Source organism: Lepidothrix coronata, unplaced genomic scaffold, assembly GCF_001604755.1.
Source record: "Lepidothrix coronata isolate B3197 unplaced genomic scaffold, Lepidothrix_coronata-1.0 Scaffold132, whole genome shotgun sequence".
Lineage (NCBI taxonomy): Eukaryota > Metazoa > Chordata > Aves > Passeriformes > Pipridae > Lepidothrix > Lepidothrix coronata.
Window position 1 is genome coordinate 521,738 of NW_016690312.1, and position 18,048 is coordinate 539,785.

Consider the following 18,048-nt stretch of genomic DNA (forward strand, 5'->3'; position numbering starts at 1 on the left):
ACTGTGGCACAAACTGCCTGGAAAATGAGACTTAAAACATTTATCCTGGCAGAAGGTGTTACATAGGTGTGCTCCTTACCACCTGCAGGTTAATCGTCCACTGCCATGTGTGTATGCATAGGACTTCCCAAAGCGTGACTTTTAAACTAAATATTTGGAGTTCTTTATTAAACCAGACCAGAAAATATTTGTACAAGGTTGAATGTTTCTACTGGACTAGTTGAAAAGCAAACATTTTTATTCTCTACCATGAGTCACAACTAACTGTCTCAATTGCTTCATAATACATCACCCAAATAGTCTGATGGCAGTGAGCAAGGCTTAGTCATGTCTGCCTTCCTCTTCTGTGTCAGTATGTTCTTTGCTGTCTTGCCCTTGCTCTTCAAGGGATGCATTATGTATAATGCTTTTGTGTATTTTGGGATTAAAAAGTGTGGAATGGGTGAGTGCCTGCTGTTCCTAAAACTTGAATCCATTGTGAATCTTTGCTACATGTTGAATTCTGGACACCTCTATTGGAAGGGATAGTTCTGAGAAATTTTGGCAATAGTGACTCATCAGTGGTATCAGTTGTCACTGGCACAGTAATGTAGAAAGTTCACTGTCTCTTGTGCTCGACTCCGGTGCATTTTTCCAGCAGCATCGTGCCGGAAGCCATTAGAGAGGTTTGTTTACAGGCTGTCCTGTGGGTTCCACTGAGAAAAGCCAAGAAAACTGCTGGTTCTTCTTAACCAGTGGCTGTTGTCTTGGGACAAAAATTAGTTACGTGCATCTTGCCATATGAGGCTTGGGACACTTCCCAAGTTGTCATTCAGGAGTGTGCAGGTGTGTGCTAAGGCTTTGCCATCACCACAGCTGACAATGCCAACCTGAAAACCAGCCCTTGAAGCAACAGCAGCTCTAACAGGCTGGGCTCAGCCTTGTCTCGTGTTGTGCTCTGAAAACAAAACTACTGCTGCATGCAGATGGTTTTCTAGTGTCAGAGAAATTAAAATGTGTGGGTGAGGCTGAGATTTTTACAGTTATGTTTCTCTTCCAAGCAGTTGGCTGGAGTATGCCCAGATACCTGCGTGATTTCTTGTTGGGGGTAGAATAAGAACATCTGTCAACCCAGTGATTTAAAGCAACTTGTGTCAATAAGAAAGCAACAACAGTTAAGCAAAACAACAGCAAAAAAGAAAAGTCAGTTTTTATCTGTTCTTCCTGGTAATGTGGTACCATTTGAGTTCTCATGACAAATTAATTTGTATTATTGTACAAAGAAACTAAGAACAGCTATCAAACCAATGCATATGTTTGCTAGACCTTGAATTCATTTTCCAGTTAATTTTTGTGGGATTATATCTCTCCCATGCATTTGTAAGTTTGGAGATGCCTTAGTATGTTTAATACTCTTTGCATGGTTTTTTTCCTATGTACTTTATATGTGTGTGTGTAAGCAGGTAATTGTACATGGATTTGTGATAGGTGTGCTCTTGCTCCTACTGTCAGAGATGGTGTTGCCCAAACAGGAAAAGTTGTGTGAAGAAATTAAGGATAAATTCATGTACTGTGTAGTACATGCAGTCCATACATGTCCATCTCTCTCACTCTGTGGATCCCTCTCTCTCAAAAAAGATATTGTTGGGTCATCCAAAGAGTGAATTTTCTCAGCAAGTTGCTCAAATGAGGTGGGGAGGAAGGGGATCAACAGAACTCAATACCTACGTTTTAAAAACTTTAAGAACTCTTTACTTCAATCATTATGAAGACAAGCTGTAAACCAGTAAACCAAATTGCAGGATCAATTAGGTTGGAAAAGACCTTTTAGACAATTGAGTCCAAACTGTGGTAAAAAAAAAAAAAGTGATCTATCCTCAATCCATTTTGTCTTTTGATACTGTGCAGTCTGATGTGCTCAAATATTGGTGATTGTTATGGAACAAAGCACCGGAACCCCATCGTGGAAATTCTGAGAAGTTATGGACATGAGTTAAGACAACTCACTTTAATATCTTGATTCTTTTATTTTTAGAGGCGTAAACCCCCATAAACTGACACCACTGGTGTGCAGTCAACCATGGTAAAGAGCTGTTGTAGTGGGGGGGCTTTTGTAATACAAAAACCAGCAAATCACCATCACTCCGTTTGTGCACATTGCAAGGGTGACTTTTTTAGGTACACAAAGGTCTCAAAGAAGATGAGTTTGCTTAGATCTTAATGAATTTCATTTACAGAGCATCCCGGTGTCAAGTTCTTAAATTATCCCTTAATTAAAAGATTATTGCTGTCTTCAGTTTGAGACTTTGCAAAGCCAGATAACAAACTGTGCATTGCACTGTCCAGCAGTTTCACTTGGCTGGCTCTGGGCACGGTGACTGGTTGGTTTAGTTCTCATGAAGTACCTATGGAATGGCAGGGCTGCAGTTGGCAGCTGGGAGTGCCAAGGCAGCAAAAGCTGGCTAAGAAACTGGGCTCTGTTTGTATGGTCTCTCATCTTAAAATGCTCTCTTATTAATTTTTTTTTCAAGGAACAACTGTTTAGTTTACACAATTTGTTTTTGTACCTGTGTTAATCCCTTTTTCTGCTGTAGGTTTAGATTACTTTGAGGTGTAAGGCCTGAGATTCTGATCTGTTGGTGTTTGTGTTCCTTCACACCTCAACTTCTGTGACAGCTTTGGCTGGGTCCTTACCTCTGAAATGTTGCTGTGAACGTTTTACTCCTAATATACTGACCACTGAAATCCCAAGGTGGGAAATATGGATTTTAGGAGTTATCAATACACCAGATGTAGTGGAGAGCTGCCCCAGGTAGAATCAAGTGAAGTGTCTCCAGTACTGGAAGCTGGAAGCAGGTTGGTTTAACCTGTGTGTGGAAGGAAGGTGCTGGGGCAGTTGGAATGCTGTCAGTACCTGAGCTATTCATAGTTACTAATTTTAGGGTGGACAAAGTTCTAGGACAACAGGAGTTGAGAGTAGAGAGGTAGGGCAGGAAAGGATCAGGAGCAAAAATAGCAAAACCCTTTACTGAGCTGTACTCCTAGCTCTTACCTTAATCAGTCCAGGAGCAACAGAATTCACCTCTTACCTAAGATATATCAAGAAAAATTAAAAAAAAAATTGGATTGACAAAATTACTTTGTCTGATGTTTACCTTGGTTGACCTCTGAGCTAGGCTGTTTGTCTGAAAATAGGATTTTTTGTATAGTCTTTAATTTTCCATATGGAATGAAATATTTCTATATGAAGAGAAGGATAAAATATGGGAATGAATTCAGAATGAACACCTCTGAAAAAATTCAATTGCATTATCAGAAATGAAAATGCCAAGATTTTATACGTGGAGGAAAAGACAAGGTAATCCAAAGGGAAATGAGCAGTCTGAAAACTCAATACCATCTAGTCAAAACTGTTACTTTTTACTTAAACATTTTGATTGATACGAAAATATTATTTTACTTATCTTCTGCCTTAGTTTTTTTTTTTTTGTTCAAGATATTGCATTTCTTCTGGCTTTAAAATATATCTTTACAGATTTTTTATTTTAAACCACCTGTTCCCTTTTTCTACCAGCCAGTCAGGAATAGGAGATGGAAGTAATAAAGCCAAATTAATGCAAGTAGCCATTATTAAGTACCATTGAGTATTAAAAACACACTTCTGTCTTCCTTGAGATACAATAAAACAGATGTTACTGTGCCATATACAGCTTGTCAAAGCATGCAAATCATTGAGCAGTTTTTGTTTAAAGAATGCTTGTTACCCCAGACAAAATAAAACCCTGTCAGAGTCTTCATTTATCATTAAAAATGTCATTTCCTTGTTGTTCTCTTTCATTGTAACGTAACTGAAATAGATATGGGGGGTAGTGGTAGGAAAAGTACCGGTTTGATGCAATCAGAAGTGCAGCTTTGCTGGTATTTCTTTCTACTCATACAATGAACACTTCCTGCTGTGTAAATGTACCAACAAAGTCTTTCAGATGTAAATGTGACCTTGTGACTCTATGAATTTATGTATATGTGTAGATTAAGCTGAAAAGGAACTGGGATGAGGGAGGAGGAGGAAGGAGAGTCAGGTCTTCGATGTGAATCTGGCTGAAGGATTAAGTTCCTCAATCCTACCCTTAGAGCACTGTAAAACTAGCAAAAGTCTGAATGCAAATGATGCCCAGATTTGCCTCACAGAGCAAACCTGTGAGTTTGCAGGTTCCCTTTGGCTGTAATGGTGCTGCAATAATGTGAATTGAGATTCTTCTCCCAGTGGAAGTTCACCTGCTGACTGGAATGAACTCAGCACTGGTCTGCAGGAGCAGGGATAGCACACTGTGCTCTGGTACAATGACCCTGAAAAAAGCACTGAGGGCTACAATATCCATTATATCCTTCCCTTGTGTTGATGACTGTGATTTCTGTAACCACAGGCCATCAATTTATCAATTAGAATACCATCAATTCTTGGAGCACTTAATATCATTAAACCCTAAGGATGGCTTAACTTAGATTCCTAGTGGTGGTCTTGACTATGCCTCCTCATGCCCCAGTAAATCCCACCACTCTGTTTGCACTAGGAAGTGATTCATGTGCCTTGTTTTACCCTGGATAGTCCTGACTGTGACCTGTTGGATGAGGCAATAGCCCCCAGACTGTTACTGCTGGTCTGAGCTGGACTAGCAGAAAAAGAACTTTGAATAAAAAGGCTGTTTTGTAGTTAAGTGAGCAGATCAACAGGTCTCTGGGTGGGTGAGAAGGTGGGATGGGTAGGTGGTTAACTGCTGCAGCAGTGATGAGGAGTTTGGGCAGGCAGGGAAGGGTAACTGGTTTCATGGAACAATGTAAGTTCAACAATACCTTTCTAATGCAACCAATTTTTCTCTGAACAATGATGGACAGTGTGATGTCAGATATGACATGTGAACTATCTGTCAGTAAAGCTTTCACTACGAAGTATTTTGAAACAATTTTTTCCCTATTAAAATTTTTAAAACCCCAAAAATATATTGGATGTGTCTGGGTAAACTCTGATGCCAATGCATGAAACATCTGTATGAGGATCTGAACCTGGAAACGTGGAACAAATTGAAACAAGTGTTGTTTCTTGGGTGTTTACATTTGTGCAGTGCCTGTGTGTGTTCTTGATTGTGAAATACAAACTCTAGAAATTACTGGGGAGCCCAGGTTTGGCACTGTGGCAGAGTTTGATCCTTGTTCCAGTATGACCAGTTTAAATGTCATCCTGTCAAGTGGATAAATGATGTGTGAGGAAGGGTTCTGTATACAGAATGTGTGAACATTTACAGAGCTAGTGGAAGGTCAAGTATTTGATTCTCACGAGGCATTCTGCTAGAGATGAGAGAAAGTCTTCTCAAGTACAGAAAATGAACAACTGAACTAAAACACCTGGAATATTTTTTACATGTTAAGTCAGATCTAATTGTTACTAAAATAAGCAAACGCAAAGCGTTTCCAGCAATGAAAAGAATTACCCTGTTGGGCAGGAAGTGGCATTTATTCTTGCTTGTTATTATGAGGGAAAGATTTGATATTCCTGGTGACTATGAAGATTAAACCAGAGATTTATGTTAATGCAAAGGATTAAAAGAATTTTAATAACACTTATAAAGATGCAAATGTTCGCCTGCATTTTATCTTTTTGCAGATGAATGTGCCATAAGGGAAATATTGAAGGGGGAGAACACATCCTCACTCCAAATTGCAACATCTGGTTTAATACTGCTCTCACATGGTCATTAAGTATTAGTTGTTTTCACCAGTGTGTTTTTGAACAGTGGGAGTATGATTAGACTTTTTCTCCCTAACTAACTTATGAGCATGAGGAAGTAGGAATCAGCATCCAGCTTCAAACACATAGTGCCTGTTTAGTGTATGGCTTCATGTCTTGCAGATTTCAACAAACTGTAAATATTACTTAGTGTATTTTTTTTCCTTGCTACTCCGTCACTTTCAGACTTATTTTCTAAACAGCAAAGGGCTTGAAATACTGGCTCCACTGTGGGATTGCCAGCTGTGTTTCCCTGGTTTGAAACTCTCCTCCCAGTGCAAACACAGGCCACACCAGCATGGAAAATTCTGTGCTTTATTTGGGCACCCTAACATATTATACATATATGTACATACATTTTGTATGGAGAAATTATAGAAAAAATATGATTTGAAAAAGGAGGCAATTAAGGTGAAGGTGTAAACATCTGTTTATGTTCTATTTTGCGTTTTTTCCTGCTCTTCAACCAATTGTTCACTAACACATAAGTGTATATAAACAGAAACCACCTGGATTTGTTATACAATTCAACTGATGTGACTGTGGAAATGTCCCAACTCTCAAATCAATATAAGTCTTCAAAAGGTTTTGAGTAGTTAAACATCAAGTAATCCATATAGTAGAAGTCGTAGCTTTGTTGTCGTTGGGCAGGAGAGAGCTGTGCAAAATACTGTTGTGTAATTTTAGTGGTAGTTCTTTCTTCATTGGAGTGCCGATCTTTAAACTTGGGGAAAGTTAAATTTCGTGGAGCACCAATTAAGTGCAAGAAAAAGTTTGCGTCTTCTTCCATACTTTCAAATTTCCCCACGAAGTCGTAGTCTATTAAACACGGGCTGCAAAGCCTGTTGACATGATCCCAGTGTATATCCATACCCACTGGCCTATGTACATCCAGGAGATATTGAATGAACTCCTTAAACTTGACTCCAGAGCCTGTCCTTAATGCTTCTTTGGTGGCGTTGACCCGGTATCTGGAAATGATGGCTTTTCCAAACACCGGGTGGTAGTAGTTGTTTGGATGCTCAAACTTGTCCCGAAATGCAGATACCAGCTTTTCGAAAGGTTCACGAATAAACAGCATCTTTGTGTAAGTGTTGAGCCTGTGATAAATTCCCTTGTGATCAAACCCATCCAGCCTTTTCAGGTAGTTCCCGTAGTGCACGGTGTTGTGCTGGATATCTTTCGTGGAAGAAGCCAGGCCATTAAGCACCATGAGCACCCGTTTCCAGTTAGAGCAGCCAGCTTTCGGTACTTCACAGTATAAAACTCTGTATTTATCTTCTACAAATATCCTAGAGACATGATAAGGAGTGATTATTCTTCTGTTATTACTCTTGTATTTTGAACAAGTTTCCCTCATAATCCGCTTCCTTTCTCCTTGGATCTGATAGAGACTTTTCCACTTGTTGTTGTTTCTGTCCTCGGATTTGAGTGTGGGCAGGTTGAGAACAGAGCTGTTCATGGAAATCAGAATTGGGCTCTTTTTAATTATAAACCTCCTCCTGCGTTTATGGAGCCTGATGGCATCAGTTTCTTCACCTTTCTGTTGATCTTTCATAGCAAACATGATGCTGCTTTGCCTTCTGTCTGTGCTTTGAAGCTTGGTGGGCACACTTTCAGATAGCTCTAATGAGTCGCTCTGCTTTACTGGTGCTGCTCCATCTGCAGTATTTTTTCTTAATCTTCTATCCTGGTTATTGCTGGAAACACAGTCCTGATGAGGAAAAAGAGATTAAAGATGTCAGTAAACGAGAGACTGTCACCATTAACAGCTTGCACAACTTCACGTGGATCTTTCATACACTCTGAGTTCAGCAGAACTGTACAACAAAATGCATTGCCACAAACCCTCAGCACTGTGCCTGCAGTGTGGTAAGGGCTCTGCTCTTGTCACCCTGTTCTGTGCTTACATGAAACTCAAAGGCTGAGATGAACCTGAACTGGTAATTTCCAGTTCAGAATTGGATTTAACTGTGTTTTAGGTGGCGCACCCAGACTTTCATAGATACTTTTGTCTTAGGTAAGTTGTCTTTGAAATTTCTTCAAAAGGTATCTGAGTAATTTGAGGACTTGTTTAGTTGCTCCTGTTGTCACACAAATCGAAGGGGTTGTTTGTTTGTGTGGTGTGTTTCCCACCCTGACCCCCCCAATTCCATAGTTACTCTTTGCAGTGAAGGCAGTTTTGCACAGAGTGAAGCCTGACAGGGGAGGGAGGAGGTTTGCAGAGCTGGTAAGGTGGAGTGAAGATGTAGAGGGAGGAAGAGTAGGCAGAGGGAAGCAGAAAGGACTGCAGTGAGAACTTGGAGGGTTGGCATGCAGGAAGTGGGTTTTGTGAGGGCAGCATGAAGGGCACCCCAGAGGGAGCCTTGAGGGAGATGAGCCCGGGAGCAGAGCAGCTGAGACTTGATGAGAGGCAATAAGGGGTGGGAATGAAGCTTGGCTGGGATTAGGCAAGTGAAAGCTGAGTAAGTAAAGCAGGTCTATGGATAAGGGTTTCTGGGACCTGCTCTTTTTCATTAGGGGGATCTTGCTGGTTAATACTTCTTTTGGCTCAAAGCCCAGATGTGCTCCATTACTTTCTGCTTCTCAAAGCAGCCGAATTAAATCCTGTATAGTCTATGCCTCTAAGACTAAAATTAGGTTCTGGACACTGTTTAAGTACATGTCATCCCTGTGTTGAGGACACCTGGGAGCAGAGTGGCATATGAACCACCAGGGAGTATTTCAACAGAGGAGCAGATGTAGTTGCAGAATGCTTATTGCTGACCCAAGGACTTAGTGGTTATTTAGAGGTTTTATAGATTTAAATTTTTGATTTTCAGTCTTTATTTTTTCCCAATAGTATTTAAAACTGACCTAAAAAAAGATATTTTGCAAATTTTAAGGCGTACAGTATGGGGATTAGAAAGGTCATGCTCTTTCAAGGTGGCAGATTAAATCTTAATCAATTTTACAAGTCTTTATTGGCTGAAAAAAAGCCAGTGCTATAGGTAACAAACTTTTGCTGTCATGGAGGTTATATCCTGTCACATTCTTGTTTAAGGGTCAGACATTAAACAAGTCTCAGAAAAGAGGTTCAATGCTCCTCACAAAAAGCACTGGTGACAAAAGAAAAAAAATTGTATTATTTTGTAGGTGACTTGCTTAAATTGATAACTTATACAAAACTCAAGCACAACAGATCAGTATTAAACACAAGTTTTAGGGTACTGTTGCAGAATTCAGGTTTCTCGTGCTGCTGTGGTGGTGAAGGTGGTATGTGATGTGCAGACATGATAATTTCTCATGCAAGACACTATTCAGTTGTTGGGAGTGATTGTTGTACTCTGCTCTTATCTTCAGACATTGTTGCTGGTAGCCAAAGTGCACGTGCCTGTAAATACCAGAACTATTTCTAAATATTACCCTTTGCAGAGTGGTTGTAATTCAATTCCACGTTTACTCATGACACAGCTGATATTTCAAGCTTATCAAATTCAGACTTCCTAGAAATGTGGACCTTTAACGATGCTGAACCCAGAGTTTTTGGGAAAGTCAAATGCCATGATTTGAATGTCTTGTGTCAGAAGGCCAGGCTGGAGCTGCAGAGGTGGGGTGGTGGCGATCACGGGCCGTGGCATTTGGGGAAGAACTGGCAGCTGCACAGTTTTCCTCTGCATATTTTGAACCTGTCCTTTAACTACGAAATCGTGGCAGCTGTACAGTGCCGACAGCCACTAGATGGGGGAATTTCACCAGGATTCTTCTTGAGCCTGTTTTTAGGTACCTCTCAAGACATTCATTTGATCAGTACCATTGCATACAGAATATTATTATAGGCAAAGTTTACAGTCTCTTTTAGCAATATTCAGCCTAGGAAAAAAAAAAACTTATAAAACTGAAGTTGTGTAGCTTATCACATTCATATTTTAAAAGGAAAATTTGCATTTCATGGCAAAGCTTTTGATGCATCTTTCCTTTTCAGTGCTTCATCTCTGGTGTAGTGGCCTTATCTGAGCCATCTCTATCTACTCCATACTTGGAATATGGATACGATTTTCCTTATGTACTTCTGAAAACTTACTTTTTTTGGTTGCTGGAATCCCATGTTATATTTTATCCCTAAACAAAGAAAGAAAGTAAAGTAATTATTTAGAAATAAAAAAACCCATTAGTTTCTTTTTTTGCTAGACTGATACCAGTGTGTCCTCTGGTAGCTAAAAGGAAAACAGGAACAAGTTTTGTTAATGCAATGATAAACAGACCAATGGTGAATCATAATTAATGTATATTTCATAGTAACAATACTCCTTGGAGGGCCTCTTTATTTACAGATGTCATAAAAATTGTGTAATGGAGTGATTGTCTCTATGTCCCTTTTACAGATGGGGAAACTGAGATGGAGAAAAGTGATTGCTTAACCCCAGTTTAAAGGCCAGTTGCAGAACAAGAAAGCCATGATTCCTGGTTAGAGCCCTAAAAAAAGGCTGTTCTTTGTGTATTTGCCAAAAGTAAATGTATGGTTTCTCCCCCTGCAACTTTGAATAGTATGGTAATTAATCATGGTAACATGGAGCACTCTCCTCTGCTGTAAAACCACAGCAGCACACAGTGGAGTTATGTACAAGTGAGGTAATGTTTGCAGACTTCTGGAGAGACAAACAGTACAAAACTGTGTTTTGTCTAATCTTCTGGCTTTCACAGTGATGTTTACCTGAAAATAGAATAATAAAGATGTGAAAATCCTGGATGACAGCTTTAGCAGGTGTGTAGGATCTCTTTACTCTTCCTAACCTCTGCTAACTATAACTTTATAATAGAGGAATGCGTAATGGAAAACACAACTTAATTATGAAATTTGTTTGGGGCTTTTCAACTGATCAAACTGTTATCATTGCTGTCACTGTTGCTTGAAAACCTTAATAAGTCTGCATGATGAATCCACAGCCTTTTGGACTTGTTACAGGTAAAGGTAACAAATCCAGGATGAAGTAGAAGCACCACTGGGATGGCTCAGTCCCCTCAGGTTGATTTTTGTGGTACTAGGAAAGCACCTTGCAGGATAGTTCCCATTGCACCTTATTGCAGTTAAAGTAGCTTAGGTGATCGGTCGTGCTTTGTCTTTTAAATCAGATCTACAAACTGGTATTTGTAGTAGGGCCTAAGTAAAATTGCTGTGGTTATTTCTGTGCTCTAAGAGCTCATTTAACAGTGTTCATGACGCTTTTGGTTTATGTTTGAGCTTTAACTCCACTGCAGCAACTTACTAGCAATAAACTCAACTGAAGGTGGTGTGGGATATTGTGATTCTATGCCTACTAGAAGTAAAGGGCATATTATTTTTACTTTATCAGAAATGAACTCTAGACATCTTACAGAAGGACTCTTAAGCCTTCTCCTACCTGCTTCTCAGAAGTGTTCAGCTGCAAATTAAAGTAGGAAGGTATATACTAAATAGAAACAGAGCTGGCCTTTAGCATCCCTCTGTGGGTTCTGGAGGATTCAAATTGGTGCTTTTGCACCAGACTTTAGCAGATGCTACTGAGATGTTATCCAGTTCCTGATGTGATCAGTTGAAAAACCCACATTTATTTTTCTGTTGTGTGATATGCTACAGAGCAATGCAGGACAGGAAACTGCTGTCCAAAAAACCCAGCAAAACCTGAGCACAACACTCTGAAAGCATTGATATTAGAGTGTGGGTGATCTGTTTATACCATGAGAATATTGTATTTTTCAGCAGATGTAACCTCTTCTGTCCTGCTAACCCTAAAGGCATAATTTTAAGCCATTTGAGCTGCTTGGCCTTTGCTCTAAGGCATCATTAATTCACTGGAGTAGTTGCTTAACTCATAAGATGGGGAAGTTCTACAATTCTGTTCCCTTTCCAGAAGCATTTTGAGCTTTTAACAGTTGGAAACATAAACAGGTGAGGAAAGACTTATCAGAAAGCAGCAAGTACCTTGGATGGAATCAGATACAAATATTGGAGCACTTGCTATGTCCAAATTATACTGTAAAAGTCAGGGTTAGTTTTTTCCAGTTGTGGTCATTTGTCCTGACTTAAGGGGAGCTGTGATACCTTGTAGCAAACCCACACACTTTGTGCAAATTATCTTAAATTTGGTATGTTTCTGCCATGACTAAGAATTGTTAAAAAAATCCCACAAAACTGCAAAGAGCGGGCATGAGACCCAGATATTTTGTGGTTAATTTTGACTAATTATGTTTTTGTAGTAGTGTTTCATAGAGGTAACTTATTTGAGAGATTAATACTTTCTATTGATACGCAGTGCTTTAAAAAAAAAATTAAAAAAAAATGCTAGTAGGAGATGAGTAACCATTTAAAAAGATGGTTTTTTTCATTTACTGGCTTTAAGATGTAATCAGAACAATAATTCATGCTTAATGTAAATGTTTGGAGAATCACTTGCCAATCTCTTCAATGTTTTCTGAATTTGTGACATCTAAATTTGGCTCCTTTTAGCTGTCTTTCTCATGATACAGTCTGTCACTTCAAATTTAAATCTACATGAAAAAACCCTCTTAAGTGCAGTGAACTTGGGGAAGTTAGATTGCACAGATCTACTATACTAATCAAAATCCAAATTTAATGTTATGCTACGTCTTTACTATCCATGTTTCTTACCACTATGCTATTGCCAAAATGGGAATATTTCTGGCCTTAAATAAACCCCTGGCGTCTGCTGCACCCAGTTGAGGGCACTGATTCAGAAATGTTTGGTGCCAGACATGATGATGACCAACATCTCAGGGCTGCTCAAACACAGAGGGAAGAGCTGAGAGACAGAATCCTTCTATCAGTTGTGTGTGGTTTAAGTTCTCCTCCCCTTGTGTGACCATGATTTTCCAGACCTGAGCCTGGCCTGTATTTTGTATCTGCTTTTGTTTTTCATGAAACACGAGCTTATTCTCCATCCAGTCCTACCATGTAGTGAAACCCACTGTGAGCTTTTCTTTCTTTTTTTTCTTTTCCAAATGCTACCAGCAGCACAATAAAATGGCCTTTATCTTCCTCGTGTAACGTTATACAGTTTTACCTCTCCGCCTTCTCCTCTGTCTCTGCTTCAAGACCTAATTTTGTTTTGCCTCTGGTGTTTTTCTCCACTTTGAGACTCAACTACAGCTGAAATATTTTTTAATAAAAATGATAACTTCAAGTCTGCATCTGCAGCTCATCCCTCACGGGGCTTCTGTGCACAGTGTGCACTTGTTTGCTTCATCTGGATGGATTTGTGAGACGTCCTCTGGAAGGGCTGTTTCTGTCACTTCATGTGTCGTGTCCTATCCCCACACGCCCCAGTGTTAGGTCTTTACTCAGAGACAATAACATGTACTTAATTGCAGAATGAGTAATAGGTCAGTACTCAGAATTCTGACAAGCATGAAAAAAGTCTAGTTTGAGAATGATTTTTCCCAAAATACTGGTCAGATAATTCTTTTTGAGGTGTGGAGTTTGTTTTGTTTTGTGGGGTTTTTTTTTGGTTGTTGTTGTTGTTTGGTTTTTTTGGTGTAATTTAAAATGATCTCTTAGCTTGGACAGTATAAAGGACATGCCCATATGTGATCATCTGATCCTAACTTACTCTGGTGTCCCCTTGTTTACAGATAAGAATTCAATTACTCATTAAAGAAACTTATTTATTTTGAAGATTGCTACCTTGTAAATGATTTGGTTTTACTTACATTTAAAATACAGATAGAGTGTACACATTTGGAATACTTTTGAAATATAAGAACCTCTAAAATGAAAGCATTTTCTAAAAAAATTGAGACCTTATTAATAAAACAGACCTTACATGTGTGTATGTTTTAATTATATGCTATGTTCATATCCTTTTTCTACCTTAAATTTGTAGTTTATTTCATTAGGAAAAATGCTGTCAAAAGCTCCATCAAATCTACACACCCAGGATCTCATTTTAATACAGATGAATTAATGAGGCCAAGTAAAGAAGGGTTAGCAAAGCAGTGGCACATCTGAAACTGCATCAGGAAAGAAGCAAAGCTGTCCAGCGAATCTGTGTAATCTGATTTCTCCCCAGTGAGGCTGTGGGTGTGTGGGGTCACCTCCCACAGGTGGGTAAACTCCTACAGGGAATGCTTTGCTTTAATGATACACCCCCTTGTCAAAGGCAGGTTTGAGGGTTATTTCCTCTGCACAGAGCGGAAAAGAGGGAATGTTTCTGTGGCTGCTTCCCAAGCTCCAAAGCCCTCTGGAGCTCTGAGGAGTTAAGTGTGACTCTTTGATAAAGATCTTCCTTTCCCCCCTATTTTGGGAAGGCATAAGAAGTTCACCAAGCTGCCAAGGGCTGGGGTTTTTTAGCCTCTTTGAGCCTTCTTTCATGGGTGAGTTCCTCTTGTAAATCAGGTAACACATTTTTCCTGGGTTCTTAGCTTTTTGTTTCGATCCTACCACTACCAAGCATGCAATTTCTAATAGTTTAATGCAATCTGTTTGAGGGAGTTTGAACTCTGACTCGTGCCTTATTCTAAAGCAGTTGTGGTGAAGCAGAGTACTTCCCAGAAAGATAGCCTTGTTTTCCCCTCTCCTGTGCTCGTTTTGTGCTAACACACAATTACTTCCTATTGATCCTGTGCTTTTCAATCCCAGTCAGCTTCAGAGGGGCAGATTTTGGAGCTCAGTGAAGCCATGGGTGTCATTTCTAAACCAGGCTAATCTGTGGTTCCACCATCCCACAGGCAGCAGGCACTGCAGCCTCGTGCTGCTGCACTTGTGTCGTGGGGTGCCCATGATGGCAGCAGCTTGTGTGCACTTCAGTTGATTAAAACACGATTACTCTGGCTTTTTGTGACTGAAATGACTTTCCATCTTAATGAAGCAAGGGAGTCTCTGGACAGAAGTACTGTATGTGGGGAAGGCAATGCAATTCTGAAGGGCATACCCTGGAAATAATTAAAAACATTCGGTTCATCCATCAGTTTGAACAAGAAAAAAACATAAATTGGGGAGCCAAAGTAGAGATCAGTACACACATTAAGTGACTTTTAATGTTTGCCACTTGAGGACTTTCATAGTATCAAAAACTTGGTATTCCCAGTTGGTTTGTGGTCCCAGGAGCCAATCCCGTGAACCTGGATCAAGCAGAATTGCACAGAGCCATCATTCTGCAGCACAGTGCTGTGGCTGCTGCCACGGTGTCACTGCTTCCCCCTTCATTCCCCAATTAACTCCCTTGTAGCCAAGGCTCTTGGTGCAGTGTCCCTCTTGACATTTTAGCTTAGGCTATCCTACACATGGCTTTCTTTGCCTTTTCCAGTAAGTAATTTTTGGAGTAAAAGATCAGAGTACAAGCTGGGTACCCACCGTTTCTAAATATGGTTGCCACCTGAGTATAGTGTTTATACCTACACTGTGTTCCTCAGACAAAATACCCAGGCTGTCTTCCTGCTGTTGTTTCCCCCTCATAAAGGCTTTGTGTCTTTTGGACAACCTGCCTTATGCCTGTGTTGCTGTACATTTGTGTTGTGTACTAGTTAGAAATACCATCTCCTGACACCTCTGTTTATTTTTCTGTTATTCTAAACACAGCTTCCTGTGAGAAATAATTGTTTCCATATGGTTTGCTTTGCAAATTTTTTGATTCATCAAGGTGAAACCAAGGAGAGAAGCAGAAACAGAAATGGAGGCATTTTAGAGAGATAAACTCCTTTTGAATCTAAGCCCAGATAAAGTGTTGCTGTGTCATCCTAGTAAGTCCTGCATAGCTGTGGTGATGTTGGTAGCTGAGTATTGCCTGAAACTGTGGTGTTGGTTCTGTCCAAAAAATTATAAATTTGCATCCAGACTTTGTGAAGAGGCTTTCTGTTACCTGTCCTCTGCTGTGCTGTTGAGATTGGAAGTTGTTTGATGAATGGTTTATTTTATTAATTGGAATTTGGAAACCCTGATACTTCTTTGACTTGCAACATGCTAATGGCACAAGTGTATGAACCCTTAGAGAAAAACACATAGTACTCTGTTTTTTCAAAATGATCTGATGTTCTAATATATACTGAATCCACCTCCTCGTCTAAATAATCCTGTGACTTAACTTGGGCTGTTTCTGTGGTACCTGATAAAGGAAAGGGTCCCTTTGTATTCAAGCTTAATTGAAAGAATAGGAAGAGCTGTTTGTGAATTTATTATGAGGAAGGTATGACTACTTGTTTACTTTGTCTTCTTTGCTATTTAGCCTTACTAATTAGAACTTGCCATTTTCTGACTCTATAGAATTCTTATCGAATATAAATTAAGAAGGCGGAAGAGTCAAGCCTGTGCATTCCCCATTCCTTCTGTGGACCTATCCCTGGGAATACTGTTAATTAGCATCATTAGCTTTCAGGCACTGTCAGCAGTTACTTGCAATTTCTACTTAATACCTTTCAGTTATTCTTCATTCTCATATTTAATATTTGCATATTGCCTTCGTAGCATGACTTTGGCAAGGACATTACACTTTTTCAGATTTATTAAAAAGTAAAAGCTAAGGTTTAAAATATAGCACTGCATTTATATTTAGTAGCCTGTGAGAACTATTCAGGTAACCAGAGGAGTTTCAGTGAATTTCAAGCAAGCACTTAATGTCATTTGACTTCACGTATCTAGTTAGAATAGATCACCTAGAACCCCAGAACTGTTTCAGGACATTGTGCAGGTAGGACATGAAAACTTCAGTGGTCTTTCTATTGGAGGGGAGACAAAGTAATTCAGGTAGAATTTTGGACTGCTTTCATGTCACTCTGTAGAGATGTTTCTTTGGAAAGAAAGCATTAAAACGGAGAGAGAGAAGGCTGCAGGCAAAATTTAAAAGGCAGATCTACACAGACATGCCCCTGAGTGCTGAAGTTCACTGCTTTGATAGATTGACTGTAGATCAAATGACACAGATGTCTATCCACATGTTGTATATTATTATGTTACAATCAATTAGCTGGAACTGATAAAGTTTCCTTTTCTCCTGTTCTCATAGTTAATTATTGACACATCTTCTTAGAATAAGAGATCAATATGGATCATTAAAAAAAAAGAGTAATGCCTACAACCTAGCTACAAAACTTGGTGCAGAAGGGGTGATAAGTGGGCAGACTTTGATTCCTGACCTGTGAGAAACAAGCAGTTCTTGGACAGTGAGGTGTAAGGGGTTGAGCTCTTTGCCAGGCCTTTTATTCCTGAGCTACTGAAGAGCAGTGGTGATTCGCTGTTAGCCATTTCTCACTGGCTCTTCTCTGCTCCTTTGTGGAGGGTTTTCTGTTTCTTGTTAAGGAGCTCACTTGGACTCCTTCAGCCAGATTTTAGTGACTGATGGGTAGAACAATTTGCTCGAATAAGAATAGTGTTTTGAATTGAATTTCATATCAGTTAAGAATAAGGGGGAAATGGCTCTGCTCAAACACCGAGTGCTAACAACTTCCAGGATTCAGGTAACATTATGTGGCACCCAGGACTTGTCCTGAGCTGGCAACCCAGGTAGGAAGAGTCAAAGTGCTTGTCTTGAGTTCTAGTGAGCTTGATATTTTTAAAGGCAGGTGCAGGCCATTTTAAGATGTTCTCAAACTTCTGGAACTCAGAATTTCCCCATCAGTGGCAGTTTTATGTTCATGTTTTCTCCTTGGCTATGTAAATGGCAGTGAAAGCTGGGAGTGGGTCACCTGGAAAGTCTAAAATGAACATGCCTTGCTGAGGGCACTAAATGCTTCACATGGTGTGTGTCTGTCTGGTAGGTTCAGGTGCTTATAGGACATACGGGTTGATCTTAACAAAGAGCATGTGAGCGTTGTCAGACAATTCAGCAGGAGTGGGATTTGGAGGACATTTGCTCTTTTAACTGCTGCTCACAACTCTTATCAACACAAACTGGATATCCCAGAATCTGATCCATTTTCAGCTTGCTATTGACATTGGAGGGAGGCCTTTGCTGCCTCTCCCCCTACACACTTCCCAGCACAACTCTTCATCTCCATTCTAGCATTATTTTTCTACCCCCAGCTGACTGCAACTATTTTAGAGTCAGGGAGCACAGGGATCTGCTGCTGAAGGAAATGGCTTTCATCTCTCCACATGGCCCATGTGTTCACTCTCCTAGTCACTGCCTCTACCAGGTCATTGCATTTTCCTTCCCCTCCTCTGCACAACACAGAAACATGGGAGCTGGCAGAGAAGGAACAAAGAAGCTGCAGCAGTGGTGTGGCAGTGTACCTGAGAGGTGGGAAGAGAGAAACAGCCCTCTGTGGGGATTGGTGACTGTTCTCTTCATCTACACACCTGGATGAGCTACAATGGTCCT

At 40.0% G+C, this 18,048-nt stretch overlaps 1 protein-coding gene across 1 annotated transcript in view; it reads right to left on the reverse strand.

The window, feature by feature from the left end:
* Window positions 1–6,074: 6,074 nt before the first annotated feature.
* CHST8 (carbohydrate sulfotransferase 8) overlaps window positions 6,075–18,048 on the reverse strand; it is a 175,260-nt gene continuing 163,286 nt past the window's right edge. The window contains exons 3-4 of the mRNA XM_017826911.1: window positions 9,825–9,862; window positions 6,075–7,475 (exon numbers count right to left, since the gene is read on the reverse strand). Coding sequence (XP_017682400.1) covers window positions 6,327–7,475; window positions 9,825–9,862 — 1,187 coding nt within the window. The 3' untranslated portion in view covers window positions 6,075–6,326. The remainder of the gene's footprint in view (window positions 7,476–9,824; window positions 9,863–18,048) is intronic.